Raw genomic sequence first — 24,713 nt, forward strand, 5'->3', positions numbered from 1 at the left:
ATGCAAACGGTCCCCCCAAATGTTCACATTGCAGCCTGTTTTGTCGCTGCTGGCTGAAGTAGTCTCGCTCAGTACTGTATTAATTCCAAAATTGTTGTTCCCATTCGTCACTTAGACAGAAAAACATTAGAGAATGGGATCCAGGTTTGAAAATACCAAAGTTACCTTTAAAGTGCATGCAGCTGAATGAGATCAAGACCAAATGTTTCCTTAACGTCCTTCTCCAGTGATTGACATCAAGTTGGACAAGCCTCAGGAGCCCCAGACTACTGAGGGCGGCTGTTCCTGTTAATACTCAGCACCATCCTGGAACAAAAAACATCATTTACACCACATGCTTGTTATGTCGCTTCCTATTGGTTAACCTGCAGTTGACTTTGCACGTTGAGAATCTGGCCTCCTTCACCTGACTATTGGTCATCGGTTGGACCTAGCAATATGTGAATTTGGTTCTAAAGTAGTGTAGCCTACTTTGTTAATGAAACTGCCAAAAAAAAGTCGTACAACTTGCAAAAAAAAGAAAAGATGTGAAAAAAGATCCCCAAGTTACATCTGTGGATACGATTTTTTTAAGTAGAAAAGGAAGTTTCCCCAGTTTCTTTTTTGTATTTTTGTATATTCAGGGAAATCTCTCTGGAAAGGTTGTTTTTGTAAAAGATGCAAACAACTCAGCTCTGTGTTTGAGAGCTCGATAGGAACAGATGGTTTTAGACGTATTTTTACGGATCCCACTCTTGTTATGGGCAAAAACGGAGGTCATTCCCACATTATTACCTAGATGCTAATCCCGTGAAAACCTAACCCTAACCCCTTACACAGCCATTTTTGACTTTCTACCTGCACTTAACCATTTCAAGGCTTATTACCTAAACATAACTAATTTTAATCTGAAGCCTAAACCCTGCTGTCCAGTTTGGCAGGCCAATCACAGCGCTCCTGCCCATAATTCCTGTGGGATCCATAATTTTGCGTTGCAGGAACTGAACAGTAACATCTTGAGTATCTAATGCATGCCTAGTTTTTGAGCATAGGTACTGTCTACCAGTGTACACAATATGTAAATGGTAACATTACACCAGTGACTTAATGCACTCTGATAATGACTAGTCCAAGTCTTTTTGTTTATGAAAACTGTTGAACTGGATTTGTATACTTGACTTCAGAATATCTCTTTGTCGTGCGTGTGTGTATAAATGTGTGCTTTCTGTATAGGCAACGTTAGAATGCAGATATATAGAGGGCCACTGCCAAGTCGTGTCATTCTTGCCACATTAACGGCACCATTAAGATCACCATTTGTTTGCAGTATGTCATAGATTTCCCCTCCCCACTCACAACGAAATGACATCTGCTGTTGCATCGTGTGATATCTTGGTAGTTGTGATTATGGTAGTCTGCACATTATGCTGTAAGTGAGCAGTGGAGAATCAAAGCCCTTGCCTTGTGTCACAGAGGAACAAAGTTCCCCGTGTGGTGATCTGTAGACTTTAATGACAGTCCTCCCCCAAAAAACAACATAGGTCATTTGTACAAGCAGGTTACTACGGCGCAAAGTCACGTTTATTTTCAGGTGGCGACCTCTAGTGGCTGTAGTGACAGGAGCAAAGGAGGAAGTCAGGTGTCGTAGTATAAAGAGCAACAAAGTCTGCATAGCGAGGAGGTCGGGTGGGCGGACGGGTCCAGGACACAGGACTATGACCCAGAACACCACTGTTCGTGTTGATGTATTATTAGATCTGATGCCTATTCAGTCCTGTGAGACTTGCTCGCTTAGCACATATGCCAAGAAACATTTCTAGCTTCTAGTTGTACTTCAGCAATATGCAGCCTGCTGAATATGCGCAGTAGTGTTTCTCCTGCTGGTCCCACTCAAGAGTTCCCGCTCAGCTCACAGACTTTACATTATGATGACCGATTTTTGAATCGCTTTTCTTGGCTTGAGGAAAGTTTTACAAATAATAGTAGAAAGAAAAAAATAGTAGAAAGAGTCATGATTGGCCTTGCTTGCAGTTTGAGATGTAACCAAAAGTCAAGTTAGGCCTGTGTATGTAACATACGTGACATAATGTCCTCACGTTAAAGTAATGTACTCAAGCCAACTTGCATGAGTAACTGAAACTACATAACAAACCTACTTATTTGGACCTGAACCTCGATCTTTTCCTACTCCTAACCAAGTATTTTTGTTGCCTAAATATATGTACGTCATCCACATGTTAAAAAACAGTGACCGTTAATGGTCACATCGTTTTGCGAGTCATTGGCAAATGAGCTGTCGTTGAGGCATGAGGACGTGTTAATCTCATAGGTATACATAGAGATCTGGATATAGCATTGGAAGCGGGGCCCTGTTAATTCCTTTAAAAATGGCTCAGTGGCGCATGATGGCAGAAAAGATCTGGGTATAAAATTACCTGGATCTTCTCCATCAGTTGGCCCATAGAGCGAGCGCAGAAGACACTTCAACAAGCGAGTGGCAAAGGTCAGGTTTAGCCCTTTGGTATTTTTGAATGGGGATAACATGATATAATCATTCGGCTCTTCTAGACTGTGTTTTCGGACCACATGGATGATATGGGAGTGATCGGCACTACCTTCGCACTGTGCAGCCCATAGAGCAGGCAAACTAGAGACTGACGGTGGCTGAGTGTCTTATTTCCATTGGCTGAATGGCAGATTTTCTCTTTCGTGCTTTGCCAACTTGAACGACTCTTCAAGACTCCAAAATGTTATCAGACCAAATGGATCACATCCTGATAGTAAAGCAAGTAATTTTGCGAGGTTGTGATGTTCAAAAAAAACATTATCCTCTCATTTACAGATGTCTTTATCAACATGTTAGTCAATGGGGAAAAGTCTTTTGGGCCACAGGGAGTCACGTGACGGACCGTGGAAATTGCAGTAACGCGGTTTGGCCACTGTGAAAGTTGGCTTCAAAGCCTGGTGCACTTGCTGGGGGCCTGGGAACAACACTTTATGAATGCAATTGACTAGACTTGAACAAATGACCTGTGTGGTTGTACGGGTTGGAGGACTTGTTGACTTTAATGCAGGTTCTGTGATCCAAACAGACCGCTAACAACTTAAACCAGTGCATTGTAAACCAGTTCTATTCCTGACAGAAGACTAATTTGCACATGTAGACCTTTCAGGTTAATATGAAGTTCTGAAAAGCTTCATTGTAAATGTACAGTCACTGAAGGCGCGTCTGATTGTCACGTGACGTGTCCCCACTGAGATGAGGTTTTCTTTGCTGCTTGTGTTTAAACTGACTACTGACGCTGGCATTATGCAATGTTGCAATGTTGTTTAAATTTGGTCTTAACACACTGGCGGTGAAGTCGGCCAGTGACGAGAACACTACTTTGATTTGACTCGTCTTTGAAGTGAAATCTTACTGCACTTTTGAAGAACATGTGTTAGAATTAGAGTGACAATGTAAGTCTTAGAAACATGGTTTAAAAAAAGAATCTTTATCTCCAGAACATTTGGAGTACTGTGTCTTAGAGTAGACTTTATGAATTGTTCACACATGTCCAAAAAAGGGGAGCACTCTTGTGAGAACTAGTGAACCTTTCTAACCCACATAATGAGCCAAATAATAATAATAATAATACTAAGAGACAGAGTTGGATCAAATATCACAGGAGACACAGACTGGAACACACTCTCTTGTGGGTTTGGGAAAGACAAAGACAGGTTGCTTTTAAAGTTAAAATCCCTGGAAATGAAAGACAAAGTGATAATGTATCAACCCTCTGCGTCGCTGCCTATTTATTATCTCCAAACAGGAATGTACTGCTCTTATTACCGACCACACAGCCTTGTAAAGAGAGCACTTTTTGAGAAATGACTCATTGGGTTTTTATTTTTAAAAAGGACAAATGATTATTCAGTAGACGTACCTTTGTATTTATTCCCCTTGCATATTGAAGTCCCACTTAGAGGCCCGTTTGAGCATTCCCTGGAAATGGACCAAGTAGTGCAACAAATGTCTTTGCGTGTCGGGGGTCTGCGTTTGAGGATGGAGGCCGTGGCCATTCCCTGGGGGTGTGTACGTTCTGTCACAGCTCTGTGCAGCAGACCTGATCAGTCCAGAGCTGACTCTCCATTCACACTGTACAGAGATCTAGCATGTCTCTCCAAATGATTAATAAAGATGTCTTATTACCAAAATCGTGCACTCTTCTTTTTTCCCCTGAACTTTTCTTCTAACACTGTACACCTCTGAGGTACCCGTCTTTCAGATTTCTACCTGTCCACCTTATTGTGATCCAGTACCTGTGCAGTGATTGTGTCTTTTTGTCACTGTCCTTTTGATGGACTTGTTTCAAAAAATATGGAGGACAAAAAATGACTTTAAACTGCAATGTTACTCAGTCGGACTGACCTGACGACCTGGGAACGACACTTGAACAGTCAAGTAAAATAAATAGAGGAATACTTAAATAAATACTTAAAAGACTGTCTAAATAAAAGAGGAATAAATACACAAATAGAAGAATAAATAAATTAATACATAAAATAGATAAATGTATAATAAAAAAGGAATGAATAAATAAATTTGTAGATAAATAAATAGAGGAATAAATACATTAATACATAAAAAAGAAATAAATGTATAATAAAAACCGGAGGGAAAAAAAAATACTACTACTAACCAAAATAATATTGTATAAATAAATGTATAAATAAATAGAAGAAGAATTTAATATAATTAAATACATAAATAAATCTAAAAATAAAGTATATAAAATTAAATAAATATAAAAAATGTAGTAAAATAAAGTAAATAAATAAATGTTTAAATAAGTAGACTTTTTATTTATTTGTTTATACATTTATCTATTTATTATTTACATATTTATATATTCCTCTATTATTTATTTTTTACATATTTATATATTGCTCTAGCCAATAGAGGAATAAATAAACATGTATAAATTAAAAACAGGGATAAAATAAATAAATAGGTAAAAAATACATTTTTAAATAAACATAGAAATAAATGCATAAATAAATGAAAAAAATAAATAAATAGATAAATGTATAGATAAATAAAGTTGATAATTAAACTAACATAAATATCTTAAATTTATTTCTACATATTTTGTGTTATTTCTGTATTCCTGTCTGTATGTTGATGAGGTCGGAGGTCCTAGCCTTATTTCACCATTTATTTATTTATTCTTTTATTTGATTTGATATTTATTTATTAGCGTATGTATGTATTCATTCCTGTAGGTATTTGCACATTATTAATTAATTTATTTATTTACTGATAGTTGTGTCATTTTTTGTCCTCCATACAACTGTGTGAAAAAACAGTTATGACAGTATCTATTTTAAAATCACTTACAATGAACCCGTGCACTGAAATGACGGGTGGTGTTGATTCAGGGGTTCCTGAGTTCACTTTAAGGAATGTGGTGGTATATTAAGCAAAAAAAGGCTGGGAACCACAGGTGTAGTTACAGCAATGAAGCAATTATTGTGTCAATGTCAAGTATATATACATGTTGGAGCGTGCACGGTTTCTACTCAGACACAACAACTCCAGTGTCTGCTGATGACTACTGGCTTTACTTATCATTGCTGGATTAACCCAGATTAAGGCCCCGGGGCACAGATGAGCCGTTGGCCCCAGTTTGAGTACATCTAGGCCTTGATTACTAATTGTTCTTTAATGGTGAATATTATCAGAAACACATCTGGAGTGAATCCTTAGTTTAGTCCCAGAGTTACTGTACTGCGAGCACACATAAGCACTGGAGGTATTTGAGTTTATTCCACATAAAACACATATTAACAAAGGAATGTACTCTGTCATTGCAGCTCTGTTTGGAAACTGTCTTGCACCATGTTGGTTGCAAAGAATTCTGACCATGAAATGTGTTTACCTGTTGTGTCACTGGATCAAATACCTGTGTCATTAGCCAGTCTGAACAGACCAACCCGCAGTGGTTGAATGTAACTAAGTACATTTACTCAGTTGCAGCAGTTACTTTATAACAGTAGATTATTTTTACTTTGAATACTTTTATGTGATAATAATTTTGTACTTTAATTCAGGTAATTGTTGCTTTTATTTTAGTAAATGATCTGAGTACTTCCACCACAGCCAACCTGCAGGATTCAGATTCTTCACTTAAGTAAAAATACCAGTACAATGATGCAAAAATACTCCTTTACAAGTAAAGGTCCTAAGGGGTTAATGTCTCCGCAGGTAAGGGACTTGCACGGTTGCACAGAATCCCTTAAAAGTTCTCCTTAGTTAAAGAAAAGTATTATTACAATATGTTATTAATAAATAAATGTATAAAAACAGGAATAAAATAAATACGTAAACAGATATAGGAAAAAATAAAATGAAAAAAATATGGAAATAAACAGGTAATTGCATAGTAACATAAAGTTGATGATTAAACTGACATAAATAAATACCTGGAATTTATTTCTGTATTTATCATTCCTGTCTTGGTAAAATACAACCTCTCTTCATGGCACTACCCCAGCTGGAAACACAGTGATGTCTTGGTAAAAAGCAACCACTTTTGTGGAACTATCCTGGCAGGAAACAGTTAACAACAACTGCTTTTCACGGCGCCATTCCAGCTGGAAACACAGCGATGTCTCAGTTATAAACAGCTGCTTTTCATGGCGCTGTCCCCAGTGGAAAAACAGCATCATTTGGTGACTAAAAAACTGCTGGAAACATGACAATAACTCACAAAAACACACACAGTTTTGCTTAAATGTGACAAGGAGCCTCAACTACATGGTCTAAATGAAAGAGGTAACAATACTGAGAAAACACTGGTTTAATCTTTAATGCTGTGTTTTATTTCATAGATGTGTGTTTTATGAAAAAATTCATCTAAACAGTTAATCCTGTGGTCAAATAAATGTAGTGGAGTTAAAAAGTATGACATCCTTCTAAAATGCAGTCAAGTAAAAGGTAAAAAGTAACATAAAATGGAAAGACTCAAGTACCTTACAGTTGTATTTCAGGAAATGTACTTAGTTACATTCCATCCCTGACTGGCAATTATTTCCTGTTATGTTGCAGCCTCAATCCCAGTGATCATCACTGCCATGACCGCACTCAGAGCCAGTAAATACGTTGCGAAACTGAAACTGGTGCTGTGCCACTTTCACAACCCTGTGTTGTTTGCTGGCTCTCTGCAGGGCCGCTGCCTTCCTGCTGCAGGCCAGACTGCAGCTGTGACGGCCAACTCTGCTGATGCCAGTTCATTTACAACTTGGATGCAGCTCCGTGTTTGGCATCATGGAGGAGATGATGTCAGTCACTGTGATAATACTGAACCGTGGGAACACATAAACGATATTGAGAGGGAAAAAAACACACCATCAATCAAAATATGACCAAGTGTGTTTCACAGGAGTACAGCTGAGACGACCTGTTAAAACTAGTTGGCTACAAAACCGGTGTGACAACTAACGGCGCTCTTTCTCCATCCAGCGTGTCTCCAAACAACAATGACCTCAATATGATGGAGATGCCAAACACTGTAATACTTAACAGTGACCTTGGACTGAGATTTAATTCTCTTTTCATTTCAGAATGCCATGTGCTGTGTTGTTTTGTTTTTTTTTTACTGATATGTGCACATAAGGTAACACAAAGGCCATTTCCATGATAGTGATGATCCAGATTCTAATATCTTCGAACATGGAAAACTTGCCAGATGCTCAGTGAATGGAGTTCTTAATCCACTTTCATGGTTGAATGAGTCTTTTGTGGTGCGTCTTTGTTGTGCATCGAGCCCACAGAAGTAATATTCACATTATGCGATTCAGAAATCTCCTACTGGCTTCACTTTTTTTTCAGTCACTCAAATACTTAATGTGTCATGAATGATGTCAACAGTAGACAACTGTCATGTTTTTGCTCAGAGTTTAAGATTCTTTTATGTCCAAAAGCCAAATGGTATAATCGGCATTAAAGGGTAAGTTTGGTATTTTCCAACCTGGACAATATTTTTCCATGTTTTTTCTGACTAAGTGACAAATGAAAACTATTTTTGAATTTCATCCAGTATTGACCGAAACAAGCTGCAGTGTAACCACTCGCAACATCAATATATGTCCACTTAAAGTGTTTGTTTTTGCCACTGACAGGTTTAAGTTATTATTGTAATTGTCTGACATTATTGTGGAAAGGATCCCTACAGAGAAGACCTCTTTGTTAACAAGTAAGATCCTTTTTGTTTAACCAGAAACAGCACCAAAATCGCCATCGCCACTTCCACCAGACTCCATTTAAATAAACAGTAATTTAATCACTGAAAAACTCACTCATTCAACTTCGACAGAAACAAAATAAAACTCACAAAAGCTGTTTTGTTTTGTCTTTCTACTGTTCCAACAATCACCAACTCTGGTTTGGTTGAAACAAACCTTAATTCACCCTGTAAGCTGGGAAGATAAGCTCGCTCTATGCATACATGTACTTAAATTACTGTTTCTCTAAATGGAGTCTGGTGGACTTGGCAATGGCCACTTCTGGGCTGTTTGTTGTTAAACAAAAATGATCTTGCTCTCTAACAACAAGCTCTGTCTCTGTGGGGATACTTTCCATAGGTTTTCGGACACTTAAAATAACAATCTGAGCCCATCAGTGGCAAAAACAAACACTTTATGTGGATGTAACTTGATGAACAAACATTCCCAGAATGGTTACACTGCAGCCTGTTTCACCACTGGACAAATTTCAAAACCTCTGGTTCCCATTAGGGAAACATTGGTTCAGGTTGAAAAACACCAAACTTACCCTTTAAATAGTAAATAAAAACACAAACAAAGAGAAATTTGTTCAAAAATAGTTTTATTAGATACTTTGTCAACTAGCTATCATAAATAAAAAACCAATAAGTTATATTCAGTGTTCAGCAGTGGCTATGGAAAAGGGAAAATCCTCAGGAGACCATCTGTTACGAGGGGGTCTCGGGGTGTGAGTCCCACTGGGACAGCTGAACCAAATCCCACAGCACCAGCTGGGAGAATTAAGCCCAGAATAAATAATGGGGAGACAGGGCACCTTTGGCTGAGGACAAAACAATGTCTTGACAGGAACACAAATGGATTCTCGGCCCTAACGGCCTCAACTTTCCTTCTGCTGACGAGGCTGAGTCGAGTCTTCTAGTGGCGTCTACCATCCGTAAATTACATCCTGAGAGGAGCTGTCGCGTCTTTTCAAATAGTCTCTTCAGTTGAAAGCCTGCGCCAGGATTTCATTTCCCTTCAAATTAAAAAAGACAAAAATATTAGGCCACCGTTTCACTTTATTTCTCTGTTATTATCGTCACCAAAGTCAAAACTTACACATTACTGCCCGGCACGATCCTCTCCTGGTGTTGCTTTGTCAAACTGAACCTCCTGAAGAACGCAGGCAGTTTGAGCTTCGTTCTCGCTGAGCTGGAGGAGGCACTGAAACATAAACGAGACAAGATTTTAGGGCTACAACTAACGATTATTTTCATTACCATTTAACCCTTTGAAACCTGAACAAAGTGGCTTGATATATTTCAAATGGTAAGATGGGAAAGAGCAGCTTCATAAGAAATTACCCAAAAAATAGCAAAAAAATTGTAAAAAGTTACCTACCAGGTAGAAAATTACTTTAAAATTAGCACAATTAAAAAAGTGTATATATATCTAAAAAAATAAACTAAAAAGGGAAATTACCTAAAAATAACATAAAATAAAAAAAGTTACTAGAAAATTACCTTAAAATTAGCACAATTAAAAAAGTGTATATATATATCTAAAAAAATTTTAAAAAAAATAAACTAAAAAGGGAAATTACCTAAAAATAACATAAAATTAAAAAAGTTACTAGAAAATTACCTTAAAATTAGCACAAAAAGTAAAAAACAAAAACAAACTATTACCTAAAAATGTGAGAAAATATAAAATAAAAAAGAAAACCTGTAAGAAGTTACTGGAAAATCAGTCCAATAAAAAAAAGAAAGTAAAAACAAAAACTAACAAGGAAATTACCTGAAAAAAACTGCTATTTTTTTCCTCTTAAATTGTATATTTTTCCTATATATTTTTTTTAAAATATTAAAATGGTTTACTCGCCTGTTTCTCTCTTTATTAAACAAATTTTCAGGTTGTTTTTACTAATTTCCTGAAATCTGCGGGGCCTTTCTTGCCAAACAACAAATCACCTTTTTTCCACTGTTTTAAAAACAAAAATGAAACCAATTCTTGTAAAGGCCGTCTGAACACAGCACAAGAAATCTGATGCCGATCCATGTTTCAAAGGGTAAATGTGTCATTTTGTCCAAAATGTTTTGCATTTTTTCTTGAAAAATGACTCAAACAATAACTTGATTATCAGAGTAGTCACAGATTCATATTCAAATCCATTAATTGATTAATTCTTACAGCTCTGCAGGATTTTACTCCCACGACTGAACGTGGCACTTAAGAGCCGAGGTGCTAACGAGAAGCTTTGTGGACAAACGTACTGATTATCACCCGAGTGTGAATGGATAGGTATGGCTGGAATGTTTTGGTTACCATTCTTCAAATTTGACGCTGGTTTCAAGGAGACACTGTTCTCCTTCACTTTGGTTCTTTTCTAAACAGTTTCAGTCCTCACACACTTTAGAACAGCGGTGTTTGGAGAAAAAAAACTTCATATCAAAGCTACTTAATAGAAATTAAAAATCAGGAGAAACAAGAGGTCAAAGGTCACAAAGTTTCTTGTAAACAGTCCGGAAAATTCCCATAAACAAAAACCTGCAATTACAGCACTGTGAGTGTGTACTTGTGTTAATGTCCATGCATGAGTCTGTTTTCACTGTTTAACCCACCATTCTGCCTGCACCGACGGCTGTTTGGTCTCCGTCCCCTCCTCCTCAGCTGCTTGTTTCAGTCCATCTTCCTCCTCCTCCTGCTCGGCCTCTGCGTCCGCATCCTCCGGTATCTGCTCCCACAGCCTGCTGTCGACCCACAGAGCTTCCTGCAGGCTGAGGCCACGTCCTATGCAGGTCACCCGGCGACACAGAGGGCAGCCCACGGTGAGCAGCCCGCCGCTGGCCTGCGACATCGTCTCCAGGCACGGCTCGCAGAAGGTGTGTCTGCAGTGGAGCACGCGGGGGATCCTGTCCATCCGAGAGTAGGGGAAGAGGCAGACGCTGCACTCACTGTCCTCACATAGAACCATGGTAGAGCTGAGTGTGACTGTAGAGATCAGAGTTAGTGGATGATCTGTAAGTCCCAGTGAAAACTGCTCCACTGTCTAATGACTGATGATGACGACTTGTTGGAGTAGATGGTCGCTGCAGGTTCTCACCTTGCTTCTCTCTGTTATATAAAAATAAGTTTATTTATCAGATGAATGAGCAGTTTATTATCCTAATCGCAATCAAAATAATGATTGCAGAGTAGGTAAATATGGAGATAAAATAATGAAATAGGAAAAAGACACTGTAAAAGCTGAATAACTAGACGTGCAACTTGATAAAATTAAACCTTTTCACAGCAGTAATATTTGAATAGTCAGACTTTCAGCAAAATTGAATCAAAAATACATCCTATATTAACCTTATTATCTCTTTATTTATTTTAAGACTAAAATAATACTGTTTTTAGGCCTGAATAAAAGTCAGCTGTACATTTTGAGTATAGTCCAGACAGCGCTGACAATAAAAGGAAACTGACACTGAAAATGATAACAATGATACAAACACCATCCTCTACGAAAAGGGGAAAAGTTTAATGAAGGTAATAATGAAAATGTTTGTCTGTAAAGTCTACTCACAGTTCAGATGAAGCCCATGTAATAATGTTATTCCCAGAGCAGACTCAGAGCTCCTGTATTGTCCCTTTGGAGTGAACGGCTCAGCCACACTGCAGTGAATGGAAAGCCGGGCTCGTCTGCCGCCTGTTAGGAGTGTCTGCTGTGTTTGTGGGGGCGGAACACAAACTGTCTTCTCAGGGCCCCAAACCCCTCACACTCACACACACACACACACACACACACACACACACACACACACACACAACAGCTGGGGAAGCAGAGCAGTGGAGATGCTCTTTGTTCAGTGTTTGAGGGAGGGCAGGTGGAGAAACGGGTCCGGGAAGTTTGGTTGGGAGGGGGGGTGTAGGCAAATAGTGGATTATAATAGACGCATGCAGATAACTGCTCGTATATGGAAAACCTAAACCACGTCATTGTACATTTGGATGTATTAAAATTAAGTTGCACAATGATGCACCAACACAGTGTCCTCAAAAAGGATGGGCTCGTCCGGGATTTGAACCCGGGACCTCTCGCACCCAAAGCGAGAATCATACCCCTAGACCAACGAGCCACACATGCATTGCAATAATGCTAGGTATTTATTCCTAGCATTACCAGGCTAGCTGTTAGTTGTATATTGTTGTTATTTGTGTTTACTATCTACACCTCCATGCCGAATAATTCCCGAGCTCTACTCCATGCTATACAACCCATAACACCGGCTAAGCTAAGCTAACGTTAGCTAGTCTAGAAACAGGATTCTATCTGGCTAACATGCTAGCTAAGGTAAGGAAACGTTCAAAGCCCAGAGGGTAACGTTATATGCCCTCAAAACAACTAAAATAATACGTCTCTGAACTTGTAACACAGTAACCTGCTTTTGGGAAACTGCAATAAACGCGAATGAAGCTGGAGTGGATGTTTAAAACTACAGCTAACGGTTATTGTCAACCGGCTGCAGCATCGCGTTAGCATATAGCTAATGCTAGCTGTTCCGAAAGCCGTTCATACGCATACAAAAACATGGGCTCGTCCGGGATTTGAACCCGGGACCTCTCGCACCCGAAGCGAGAATCATACCCCTAGACCAACGAGCCACGTGTTCTTGGAGGCAGACGCCACACAATTTATTGACGGCATTAACGGTGAGTACAAAGTGTAATGATGTTACTTTATTTTTGGGTGTATCGATGGTTATGTAGATTAAACTAATTATTTGAAACCCCTTCGCAGTTTGGCGCAGACTGTCGAAATACAGGTTGGAAATAAGCTTCATTACAGTGTGCGGGATGTAAAAAGACTGAGCTGCAGCGTCTTGTAACGTTTAAGCATTAAATACTTGCCCGAAAACTACTATTAGGTGTTATTACAACAGCTGGGCGGAATTAAATTAACTGTAGCTGTAACGTTACCTGAATGAAGAGCCTATATTGATATGACCCGATACTGTGGACGTAAAACACAGCGTGATGACGTCGCATATTGTGGGCGGGGTTACCGCCTAACATCAGGAAATCCATTGTACCTAATGAGTGGTTGAGTTAACGAAGTAAACAAAAGTAGTAGTGAAACTAGCTAACGTTAGCTCATTATGTTTGCTAACTATGTTAGAAACTTTGATAACGTGTTTCCTGCACTCAAACCAAACTAAATTAACGTAACGTTATTTCACGAAACTCAACTGGCATCGCTGCAATTAAGTTTGTGGTTAGCCAGTGACGGTAATGCTGTCACAGGTTGCTAGGTTAGCTAAAGTTAAGTTTAAGCTAAGTTTTTTAGGTTAACAGACCCTAATATTGTCACGTCCATCCAGATGGAGGCTTCTTTGGGATCTCTGCAGAATCCTGACCTCAGGTAACGTAACATGTGGCTAAAGCAGGTGGAAAGCTAACTAACATGAGCTAATGACTGAATATCACAGGCAACCAGATCTTGCTAATGTGGTATTTTAATGTATCTGTATTCCAGCTCTGTCCTGTCATCATGTGAGCCAGAGCTTCAGGAGCTGATGAGACAGATTGACATCATGATCAGTCATCAGAAGAGGGAGTGGGAGGCTCAGATTCAGGCTATGGAGCTCAGGATGAAGAGTGGGGAAGAGGAGCTGTTGGCCTCCAGGAATCTCATTGAACGGAGGGACCTGGAGGTGCAGTAGCAGATCCTAATATTTTCTTTAGTTACGGCATGAGGAATATGACCAGAACATTTAACCTCTTTGGTAACAGAGAGATGGAAATACTCTGACAGTCTTTCACAATCAATCATATTTTGGAATATAGTGTTTTGCTGTATTGCAGCATGACCGGTTTCACAATTTTACTGCTTGCCACATGTGTTACTACATTTTAGGGATGCATGATATTGGATTTTTTGCTGATATCCCATATGTTGCTAGATAACTACTCATTTGGCCGATAACCAATACCATAGATGTAGATGAAGATGTAGTACTTTTACTTCATTGTCTTATTTATATGCATTTATAAAGAACATTTACTTTAAAATTTGAAAAGCCCCAAGGAAAATAATAATTCACAACCTTTTATTTTCTAAGAGTCTTGTTTTATGTTGTAGTGGTTTAAGAAATTTGTAAAACAGATGTAAAAACTTGTTTTTAAAGCCCTGACGAAGACCTGCAGTGGTTGAAACATGGTGGTCTTTTAATGATTTAGTCACTACAATAAAAGGCTTTTAATAGTGCTTGGATTGCCTTTCTGTGTATCCTGTTGTTTCTCGTTTTCTTGACCCGACACAAGCTTCTGACGTATGTTTTATTTCACAGAGCATATATATATATAAATTGGTTTGCATATCAGCAGAAATTGGCGTGTTGGCAGATTCCGATATTTCATTTAAAAGCCAATACTGGCCGATACCGATGATGTGCCGATATCATCATGCATCCCTACTAAATCCTGTTATATATGATGTTGATGTTTTCCCCAATTTTTTACACCACCGCTGTCATCACCTCTGATCACAGGTCGGATTGCTCTGCAAGCAGCTTGAAGAAGTCCAGTCTGGTCGACAAGAGTTAGTCACCAAGTACGAGCAGCAACTGCAGAAAGTCCGGGAAGAGGTGAGACAAGTTTCAGTTACAGAGTTAAAGCCACTTATTGAACTGATTACTTTGTGCACTAGTATACAGGATGTCTGCAACTGTGCAGTCTTATTCTTTGTCTTTCCAGTGAAACTAAACTAAAATAGTCCACTCACCCATCCAGTCTTGCTCCTTCCATGGACTGTATCACTCTTAACCATTTACCTGATTTTGCCAATACATTTGTGAGTTTCTTCCTCCCGAAGTTAACACTTGAATCTCAGAGAATATCCAAGAATGGCAAGCACTGGCCCTAACCATGACCTTTTTGCCCTAACCCTGACCACTTCCAACCTTGATACTTCAACGTGACGAGTATTAACTAATCACAGCATGTGGTGGGATCCATATTAAGGCGTGGCACAGATGGGTTTAAATCGCTGCATCGTTGCAGTGTGACTGCTCTCACCCGGGTGCAAACAGACACTCTGTTTTCATTCCTTTAAGGGGCACTGTAACTGATAATAATAATAATAATAAAACTTGTGTCATACCATGAATATGTGATATTTCCTGAGGTGGTTATTGTACCCTAACAATCTCATACTGTTGCAACCCTACCATATTTCTTGTTAACCTTTTTAAATGATCAAAATGTCAGTCAAAGAAATCACTCCTAAAGCAACTTAATCATTTTCTATCTTTACAGATTGAACAATCTTAGATCTTACTCAGCTTAGCTCACACAGGCATCTGATATTGATGACTGTGAAGTCTAATTTGTCCTCGCATGTATTTCACAGTAACATTTTCAAGGCCTCTGATTAAAACTTGAATTAGAGAATCCTCTCTTACTAACATTTTTCTTGCAGTTGGATAAATTAAAGAGGAGTTATCACAAGCTTCAGCGCAAACACCTCAAAGAGACCAGTGGAGGAGCGAATCCTAAAGAGGCAGACCGATCAGAGGTGACACGACTCAATGAAAAGATCGAGGTACAAAAAAATCATTCATTTATATCTTGTACCTGACATCATCACTTACAGATGGTCACTTACTGCCACCTCCTGGTTGTGTGGAGTATAATCATCCTTGTCTCTCTGCAGGAATATCACCATCACTCTGCAAAGTGGGAACAGCAGCGCATCCACTACCAAAAACAACTGACGGCACTGGAGGCCCAAAACAAGAGCCTGACTGATGAGCTCACACACATGAAGGTAAAAGCTAATTAATAACTGTAATATGTAACATTCTGTCAGACAGAGGCAGGTTATTTTTCACACATATTTTCATGTCGTTTGATTTCCAGGCTCAGTTGGCGTCGTGGCAAAAGGAGAGGGAGCACAGGGAGTGCTGTGTACAGGTGCAGCATCTGCGTGCTCAGCTGGAGAAGGCTCAGGGCAGCATGCACTCACAGGAGCTTGAACTGGAACGCCTCCGACCGCTTGAGATGTGGCTGGGACAGTACCAGAGGGAGAAGCAGGTTAGCAGAATGGTACCAACGTATACAGGCAGTGGCAGAATAAAGACTGAGACAAACCTAAAGACTAAATCAGGCAGCACACAAGTGGCAACATCCGTCACCAGTATCTGAATCTGAAAACGTGAGATAAGAATTTTTACGTATCACACACTATATGATTTTTATCTGCCAACTGTCAACACCAACTGACCTAGACTGAAATAGACCTGCTCCTAATTGGTCCCCTAGACAAAGGAAATGTTTTGAAAATTTCTTCTCACGATTAGAGTGAGCGAAATTATCACAGTAATCCGTATCATCGTGGTATTGTTAAAATGTGCTGAATATGTTTGCAAAGTTGTGATACACCCTCTCGAAAACCACAAATAAAATTAGCAACAGATTTTGTTTGCATAAACATAAAAATAATAGCATTGTCAACATATTATGTAAAGATATGAAAACCATATCAAATGTGCGCTCTTATAAAAACCAAGATACGATCACACACTTCGTCCTCTTAGAAGACTGAAACATATCCAGGGTGTTGTTACAGCCTTCCGCAGTCTTTTCATTGGTGCAAAGCAATAATAAGAAACAATAATACTAACTGTCTGGACGTGGTTTATCATCATCATAATAATAATAATGATAGTACCTTTCATACATGAAATGCAAGGCAATTCAGTGTAAAAGGACATTTAAAAATAGTTTAGAACATGGATTAACTGATTCATGAAAGCGTATAATTGTAAAACTGTAAATCATAAAATCAAGTAGTATTTTTAAAGTGAACAGATACGTTTTTAGCTTTCTTTTCAAAATATTTTGCGAGCTAGCATTCCTGATATCTATTGGTCGTGTGTTCCATAGCTTTGAGGCGTCATTCACAAAGGCGGCATCCCCGATCTTCTTCCTGCTGTTGCTGGAAACCTCCAACAAACCAGCAGCAGATGATCGCAGTGTTCTTGTAGCTTGGTCCTAGCCCATTTAGAGCTTTGTATACAAGGAGGACGACCTCATGAAACTGGTAACCGTTTCATCCCTAGTCCCATCAGTCAACACTCTCAAATCATAATCAGAATTAGCTCAATTGTTGTAATGTGTGTCCCTGCTTTAAGGTGATCATCATTGGCCCCTAGGCCCTTTAATTTTGTGGGGTCCTGTACTGCCCCAGATTACGAATATTGTGGTCAAAAATACCACAATAATCGTCAAACTTTCCTGAAATACTACAGCTACTGCTGACATGTAGTAAAAATCACCATGATTGCTTTGGATTTAAACATATCTAACAAACTGAACAGTGAACTTTATACAGCAACTCTGAAGTGAACTCACGTCAGACGCACTAAAACACTATAAACAGGTTGATGGTTGGGGCGTCGGTAGCTTAGTGGATAGTGCCGGCGCCCCATGCATAGAGGTGATGCCTCGCTGCAACAGTCGCGAGTTCGACTCCGCCTTGCAACCCTTTTCTGCATGTCGTCCCCCCTCTCTCTCTGTCTCCCCATTTCACACTGTCCTGTATATTAAAGGCAAAAAGCCCAAAAAATAATCTAAAAAAAACAGGTTCATGGTTGGGAACATTTAAATGCACTCTTGATTGTGTGTACTGATGTGTTCGTACTTGTCCCTATTTATTCTGGGTGGTCATGGTTGTGAAAGAAACAAAATCTCCTGCACACATCCTGCCAACTCTTGCACTCTGTTTAGTTGCAGCATTTCTGTCTTCAGAACTTCACATAGTTTATGAGTTGAATTTTAGTCTTCAGGACTTTGTGGTTCTTTGACAGTCGGAGTTTAAAGACTTTGTCGTAACATGGCGTAATGTAGAGAAGAAGACAACCACAAAAACTAACATTGGCCTTTTGTAACAGTGGATCTGTGCTGCAGTGTAGGAGATTGAAGTATAATTTTGTCAGCTGAGGATCCATGATGTTTCCACAGGTCCTCTCAGAGGAAAGAGAGGAGCTCCACGCCACACTGGACTCTCAGGATACATTTGTGCGAAGAGCCAGCCTCGAACGCCAAAGACTTCGTAATGAAGCTGCCAGACTCAACCAGGCACTGCAAGCTAAAGATCAAGTCATTCGGTGGGTGGATCTCCACCTGTAACTGTGCTTTCACACATCATGTTGTGATGTAGTACATTACGAGTTCACCAGAGGGCAGTCTAGACTCATACTAAGGGAGGATGTGTTGTTGATTAGCTGCAGCAGAGTTGGTTTAATGCTTGTGTGCTGTATGAGAAGAGTTTTTATAGAAGTCAATAAAGCACAGCTCTGTTGTTTCCTCAGCTCTATGGAGGACTGTCTGGCAGCTCAGGGCTGTGCTGGTGTGGAAACTCTCAGACAAGATTTGGAGAAAACTGCGACCAAGCTTCACTGCGCCCAATCATGTGAGGCTCATCTCAAGGCTGAACTAGCTGAGATGAGAAAGGTCAGAAAACTTCTCTGACTGGTGATGCTGTGCGAGGTTTTCGACATACGTACTGTTGTGTGAGTAAAGCACGCTCAAGTAACATCCGTATTGTTATATCTGGATTTATTCTCCAGCTCAGAGAAGAGCTTCAAAGGGCCAAGCAGACCCACAGTGGTGAGGTGGAGGGAATGAGGACGGAGGTGTCGAAGCTGACCGCTGAGCTGCACCAACGTGACGTCACCATCGCCGCACTGAAAGGCTCCTCGTCCAGCATCAAGCAGCAGCACCGTGGTGATGTAGAGCGAGCAGAGCAGAAGGTGGCGAAGCTGAAAGTAAGAAAGATGAACAGGTGTAGAGCTGTGACATCATAGTTTTTATGTCAAAATCAGGTGGAATGTGTAACAGACAGGAGTGTTACAGAGAGAGCCGCAATGCTCACACAATCTTTGATATTTGGAGAAATACACTAATAAATAAATACATAAATAAATAAAAGAATAAATATGAAGTACATACAAAAATAAATAAATGCATATAAAACAAATGAATAAAAATATAGATAAAATAGTAAATGAACATATTAATGTCGAAATAAATATTGAAATAAATAGATAAATACATAGATAAATAAGTAAATTTTAAAAATAAATATGGAATAAATTGATAAATGCATAAATAAATAAAAGAGTAAATAAGAGCTCTAATAAATACAGGAATATATAAATACATAAAGAATAAATAATTGAATAAATAAATGTTGAAATAAATAGATAAATGCATAAATAAATAAAAGAATAAATAATTGAATAAATAAATGTTGAAATAAGTATGGAAATAAATCAATAAATGCATAAATAAACAAAAGAATAAATAAGAGCCGTAATAAATACATAAATGGATAAATAAATAAAATAATAAATATTTGCTTAAATAAATGTCGAAAGAAATAGATAAATGCATAAAAATGACAGTTAAACTGGGCATAAATAAATAAATAAATATTGTGCATTTATTTCTGCATTATTATAAAACTAAGTCTATTTATTTTGTATTTTTGTGACTTACTTTCCTGTTGAACCCTAAATTAATGGCACCATCCTCAGGAGGAATGCCCTCCCAGTCCTCTCATTGTGAATCACTGAGTTCCACATCAAGTTTATATGTCTGTTAGTTCATTATATTACCTTTATTTTATTTTGAGGCTTTTTTTTTTTTTGCACAAGTGTTGAAGACAAAAAAAGACAAAAACATTAAGATGGGACCCTTGTCAATTTCTGTTTGCTCTCATGCTCACATAAATCTTAAGCTGGATATGACACACTCATACATCTTATCTTACATATCGTCCCTGTCAAACATCAGTATGTTAGCATTAATCCAGTGAACAGCTTTGTATTTTTTGGTATCATCCAAGGGGGTTACGGAAAACCACACCATCATGCTGGGGCCCGTGCATCTTCTCAGGGGTTTAGTGAAACAAACCACATTGTTGTTCTTCTCTGACTCTCTCAGGTGACTCAGGCTCAGCTGGAGACTCTACAAACTGAGAACCAGCATCTGAAGGCTCTGCTGCACAGGCTGGAGTCTCAATCACCAAAGGTTTGTCTGCGGCCTTTGACACAGTCGTTATGTAGTCATTACACATTTTACAGACAGGATTCTTTTCCTAATTTGCAGGAGACCACCACCCGCTACGAAGGGCAGATCCACAGCCTCTTCAAACAGCTGCACACCCTGTCCCATTCCTCTGGAGAGCACCCCTGTAGCCGGGCCCAAGACGGCAGGCCTGACTCAGCAGCATCCTCCTCCTCCTCCTCCTCCTCCTCTAGTAGCACAAGACTCACCAGGAGAAACTCAGTGCCAAAGCTGAGTTCAAATGACTCTCCTGCTGAGGGGCAAAGCTCCGGCTCTGAAGCCTCTCTGGCCTCGGCATCTGCAGAAAGAATCACACCCTCTTCCTCTCCTTCTTCAGTGGTGAGGCTCATCACAAATAATAATTCACAGTTGTAGTAAAGGCAATGTTCTGTCCTCTTTTTATCAAAGAATCTCATAGTTGTGTGTTTATCTTACCTCCAGGAGCCTCCATCAGTGTCTCCCACAAACCGAACAGTCTCTCGTTTCCTAGAGGAAGAAAACTTTCGGATGAAAGAGCTGCTCCAGAAACTGGACACCCACATCCACGGTATGAGCGAGAACAACGCCAAGACAGTTTCCAAGTACCAGCCAAGTGGCTCAGGGCCCGAGTCTGCCCAGGCTGCAGCACAGAATGGTTAGTGATGGAGTAAGGTTGAATAAATCAGGAAATATAAAAGTGCCTCGAACAGCAGTGCCGAAGACTACATCCTGTACTGAATTAAACTGCACGCGGTGGAGAATTTATGGGGTATTTGCTGTGAGCCTCACTCGACTGAACTTTAGAGACATCTATTCTTATTGTAACACAGTTTGCACAGTTCTTTCTCAGAGCTTTGAGCTCTCCCAAGTGTTCATAAGAACTGTCAAACGGAGCAATTGTAATTCAGAAATTCCAGTGAGCTCTCAGGCTGCTCAGAGCTGTGGCCTCACACAGCCTGGCCTGCTCCGTCCCCACAGTGGAGGCCGTGTTGTATGGGGTGACACATATGACACAGGATTAGTCTTGTGCAGCTGTTTAGCTCAAATTGTTGCCTGCAATTTTTTCCTCATTCTGTTTATCATGTATTTATTTTATCTGTGCGGCGGCAGAAGTTGAAACCAAGTGTTTCGGCTTTTCTGTGTTTTCACTGAAGCTTATCTTAAAGAACGAGCGCCAACAAAGGCTGACTGATTAAACGCTTTGCATGACATCACGAGACCTGCATTCAAACGCACCACAAAGATGACAGCTGACAAGCATCATGTGCACAATCTGTGCCTCCAGTAGTCTGTGTTTGCAATCTGAAAGACAAACAAACTAGAATACCATTTCACGACACGATGAATCTGTTGAAAAGGTCTCATTATATACTGGAAACGGGAAAGGAGAACATGTCTGACCAAAAGTAATCTCTATAAACAGATTTATGCACCAGTCACATTTGAATGGCAAATAAACAGTACCTGCGGAGAGGTGGAACACAGTTTCTGAAATGCAGTCGTCTGGCGATAATTCAGCTTTATGTTAGCTTTTTATTAGCTTTTATCTGCATTAATACACAGATAACTTTTCATGGAGATAAGTCAAAACGACTGGCGCACAGAAGAGGACGTCTTGGCCTAGGAATCAAATGGCCACACCAAATCTCCTGATATATTTGCCCTGACAGCTCATTAATCGTTGGGTCTCTAAAAAATATCAGAAAACATTTAAAAATGTCTGCTACAGTTTTAAAGAGCCCAAAGTGACATATGTAGATGTCTTGTTTTGGCTGATCAGTCGTCTAAAACCCAAGGCAGATCAGTACACTTTAATTTCACACAAGCAAATGTTTAAAATCTTTACAGCTGAGAAGCTGGAACTCTTAATTTCAGCATGTTTGCTTCTAAAGACCATCCAAATAGTTTGATTTCCTGATGCTGTGCTAATCAAATAATCGTTACAGCTGTGGTCAGCTTGTAATCTTGTGGAAAAGGACCAAAAAGTAGAGACGCTGAAAGAGAAGAAAACTGCACTTAATGTGTGAATTTCGTTTCGGAGACTGACTCTATCAGCAATTCAGTGTCAAGGATATAACACCAAAACTAGAAGATGTGATGGTCAGCAACAGAAACTCAACAACAGCTCAACTGCGCTTGGCGTGTGAAGCTCTAACGTGTTGACAGCTCGTAATGTCTTTAAATTTTCATTAGTTTTGCCAAATTGTTTTAGGAAGTTGTTGCAATATCTGAAATAGTTTAACTGTAGAGAAGCCAGATGTTTGGGCCCTTTAACCCAAGACATATTATATAATGCTGCATTCCATTCAAGCTTAGACGACATCTGACCTCCGTGTGTTTCCTGCCGGGAATATGTCTGATTGCCTGAACACTGATAATTTCTATTTAAAGGCCCAGATGCACGAAATTGACTTCAGAGAACTAGTGACAACGAAGGCTGACTGTTATGTCACCTAATGTCACCTGTTTCTCACCCAAATGTTGCAGTTAAACACAGTGCAAAGACGACAGTCAGTGGCCAACCAGCATGTACGTTCTGAGCCTGTGAGAGGAAATAACTCTCAATACCAGCAGGCAACGGTGGTCTGTGTTTGTCATTTAAAAAGGGAAGCCGGAAGACCAACAGGACGAACTGAAGACGCTGATGTAACACACTGGTTTCCATCTCACTCCTTCTTGACTGTTTGCTTTCCTCACTTTTGTTTAGCTTCTCATGCACTGAGCTGAGCTGCCAGTCAGAGTCATTTCATTCGCCGCCACGGATTCAGCATGCTCAGCTGACTCAAAAGCCATCGATAAGGTGTGGCTAGTGCCAACAGTGCACAAGACACCGCAAAAACAAGGCAGCAGACGCTCACTGAAGGCCCAGCATTGACCGACAGCCGACGTTTGGCTTGGTGTGTCAGGGCCTTGAACTGATATTAACATTTTGTGAGTAGGACGTGTTGTCTCAGGCAGTATAGGTGTTATTATCAGACCTTGGAGGAAACTGCTTCTGATTAATTTAAATTGGCCTTAAATTGTTGAGCATTCATAGCATTTTCTGTCATATTCGTGTGATCTCACATAACAGACTTTCTGTCGCTGAATTCCACCTGGATTACTCGTTGGAACTCTGATATTAAGAGGAGTCGCTTTGCACTTCTCCTCATACCGCGCTGCGTGTCCCAATTTCTCAAGTTGCCTGGAATGCAGCGTTATTACTTTGCATTTACATCCAGAGAAAAGAATGTTGCTGCGAGCCAAAGGAGTGTCCGTCCTCCCCGCACGTCTGTCATAACTGGGAAAATACCAGATATGTACATGTCTGTCCAAGACTTCTCAGACAGTAGGGAGGGAGAGGAGGCAGCTTATACTGTCGCTCTCCTCATTTTCCCCAGTTGCTGGTGTCAAACCCCCCAGCACCGGCACCAGCACCACCACCACCCACCCTGCAGAGGCCCACTGGCTAGTCAAGTGCAGGAATGTGAGCACCATGCCAATGCTGTCATGAACCTTCCCCTGCGGCCTGCTTTGTCCTCATCATTAGAAAGCTGATGGAATGTTAATATCAACCATGTGGGGCGCTCAACCTCACAAACACTCAAAGGCCGGGGGGGATAGTTATATTTTACTGCTGCCCTAATGAAGAACATACCGATCGAATGGAAATAAAGTGAAAAAATGTGAAGAAATATGTGTTTGCTGTGTTTTTGCTGTCACACTGTTTCAACAACAACACAGGAGTTCTGCTCAGCTGTGTCCGAGTCCAGTGACTTCTCACTTTGGTATTTGGTAGCCTGTGTTAGGCGCACTGTAAGCCCCAACAAACAGCACTGAGGAATTTGGCAAGGCAGGCATTCCTCTGGCTCTCTCTGGAGGGAGGTGAAAAGGTTTTTATATGTGGAGATTCTTTGAAGGGGCCTAGTAAAAGGGAGGAGGACTGGGAGTCCAAGGAGAGTTCTGCCTTATTTACGTAATGATTCACAGGAAAAATTCTCTTAAGGCTGCGAGATGATTGAGTAATTGCTAAATTGATGAGTTTAATGAATTGAATTGCCCACATTAGGCTCTTAACTCTATCAGGACAAATGTTATGAGTGTAATTACTGGTATGATGCAAACAGAGGACATCATCCCTCTAAAGGAATTCTCCTGGTTATTTATTTATCATTAATCATAATTTGCTTCTAACGATTACATTATCCAGCAATTTACTTTGCCCTTCCACAACCTTGGCTCACTTGCAAGAAGCATAATAATAATAATAATAATAATAAGCAATGGTTGAAATTGATGCTGCAGAGGCCAAAATATTCTAACTTCAGTCTCAAGTGCTGATCAAAGAGAGACTTGTGATCACTGAAATTAGTTGGGAAAAAGTGGATACATCGGCAGCAGTTATTGGCCAG

General features: G+C 39.8%; 3 protein-coding genes and 2 non-coding genes across 7 annotated transcripts in view; 2 read left to right on the forward strand and 3 right to left on the reverse strand.

Annotated features, from left to right (window-relative positions):
* rab6ba (RAB6B, member RAS oncogene family a) overlaps positions 1 to 4,163 on the forward strand; it is a 90,817-nt gene extending 86,654 nt beyond the window's left edge. Inside the window, exon 8 of the mRNA XM_049587048.1 lies at positions 228 to 4,163. Coding sequence (XP_049443005.1) covers positions 228 to 292 — 65 coding nt within the window. The 3' untranslated portion in view covers positions 293 to 4,163. The remainder of the gene's footprint in view (positions 1 to 227) is intronic.
* A 4,701-nt stretch (positions 4,164 to 8,864) lies between these two features.
* Positions 8,865 to 13,233, reverse strand: im:7152348 (uncharacterized protein LOC559250 homolog). Of its 2 annotated transcripts, XM_049587050.1 has the most exons (5): positions 13,192 to 13,233; positions 11,798 to 11,920; positions 10,848 to 11,340; positions 9,346 to 9,450; positions 8,865 to 9,262 (listed from the first exon to the last, which is right to left on the reverse strand). In XM_049587050.1, the coding sequence occupies exons 3-5, from the start codon at positions 11,198 to 11,200 to the stop codon at positions 9,217 to 9,219; spliced, it is 504 nt and encodes a 167-aa protein (XP_049443007.1). In that variant the 5' UTR covers positions 11,201 to 11,340; positions 11,798 to 11,920; positions 13,192 to 13,233; the 3' UTR covers positions 8,865 to 9,216. The 2 variants fall into 2 exon arrangements, with proteins under 2 accessions (XP_049443007.1, XP_049443006.1); XM_049587049.1 differs by lacking the exon at positions 13,192 to 13,233 and having other exon boundaries at positions 11,798 to 12,826.
* Positions 12,279 to 12,350, reverse strand: trnap-ugg (transfer RNA proline (anticodon UGG)). The gene has a single exon. It is a non-coding gene; the product is annotated as a tRNA-Pro (tRNA).
* trnap-cgg (transfer RNA proline (anticodon CGG)) lies at positions 12,805 to 12,876 on the reverse strand. Its single transcript has one exon. It is a non-coding gene; the product is annotated as a tRNA-Pro (tRNA).
* Positions 13,234 to 13,277: 44 nt separating the features above from the next.
* On the forward strand, positions 13,278 to 24,042 carry cep63 (centrosomal protein 63). Of its 2 annotated transcripts, XM_049587028.1 has the most exons (12): positions 13,278 to 13,633; positions 13,748 to 13,925; positions 14,763 to 14,858; positions 15,692 to 15,814; positions 15,926 to 16,039; positions 16,132 to 16,305; positions 18,235 to 18,380; positions 18,585 to 18,726; positions 18,843 to 19,040; positions 20,221 to 20,307; positions 20,386 to 20,682; positions 20,785 to 24,042. In XM_049587028.1, exons 1-12 carry the CDS (start codon positions 13,593 to 13,595, stop codon positions 20,980 to 20,982), a joined length of 1,794 nt encoding a protein of 597 aa, XP_049442985.1. In that variant the 5' UTR covers positions 13,278 to 13,592; the 3' UTR covers positions 20,983 to 24,042. The 2 variants fall into 2 exon arrangements, with proteins under 2 accessions (XP_049442985.1, XP_049442984.1); XM_049587027.1 differs by having other exon boundaries at positions 20,221 to 20,682.
* The last annotated feature ends 671 nt before the right edge of the window (positions 24,043 to 24,713 follow it).

Source organism: Epinephelus fuscoguttatus, linkage group LG10 (genome assembly GCF_011397635.1).
Source record: "Epinephelus fuscoguttatus linkage group LG10, E.fuscoguttatus.final_Chr_v1".
NCBI classification, from domain to species: domain Eukaryota; kingdom Metazoa; phylum Chordata; class Actinopteri; order Perciformes; family Serranidae; genus Epinephelus; species Epinephelus fuscoguttatus.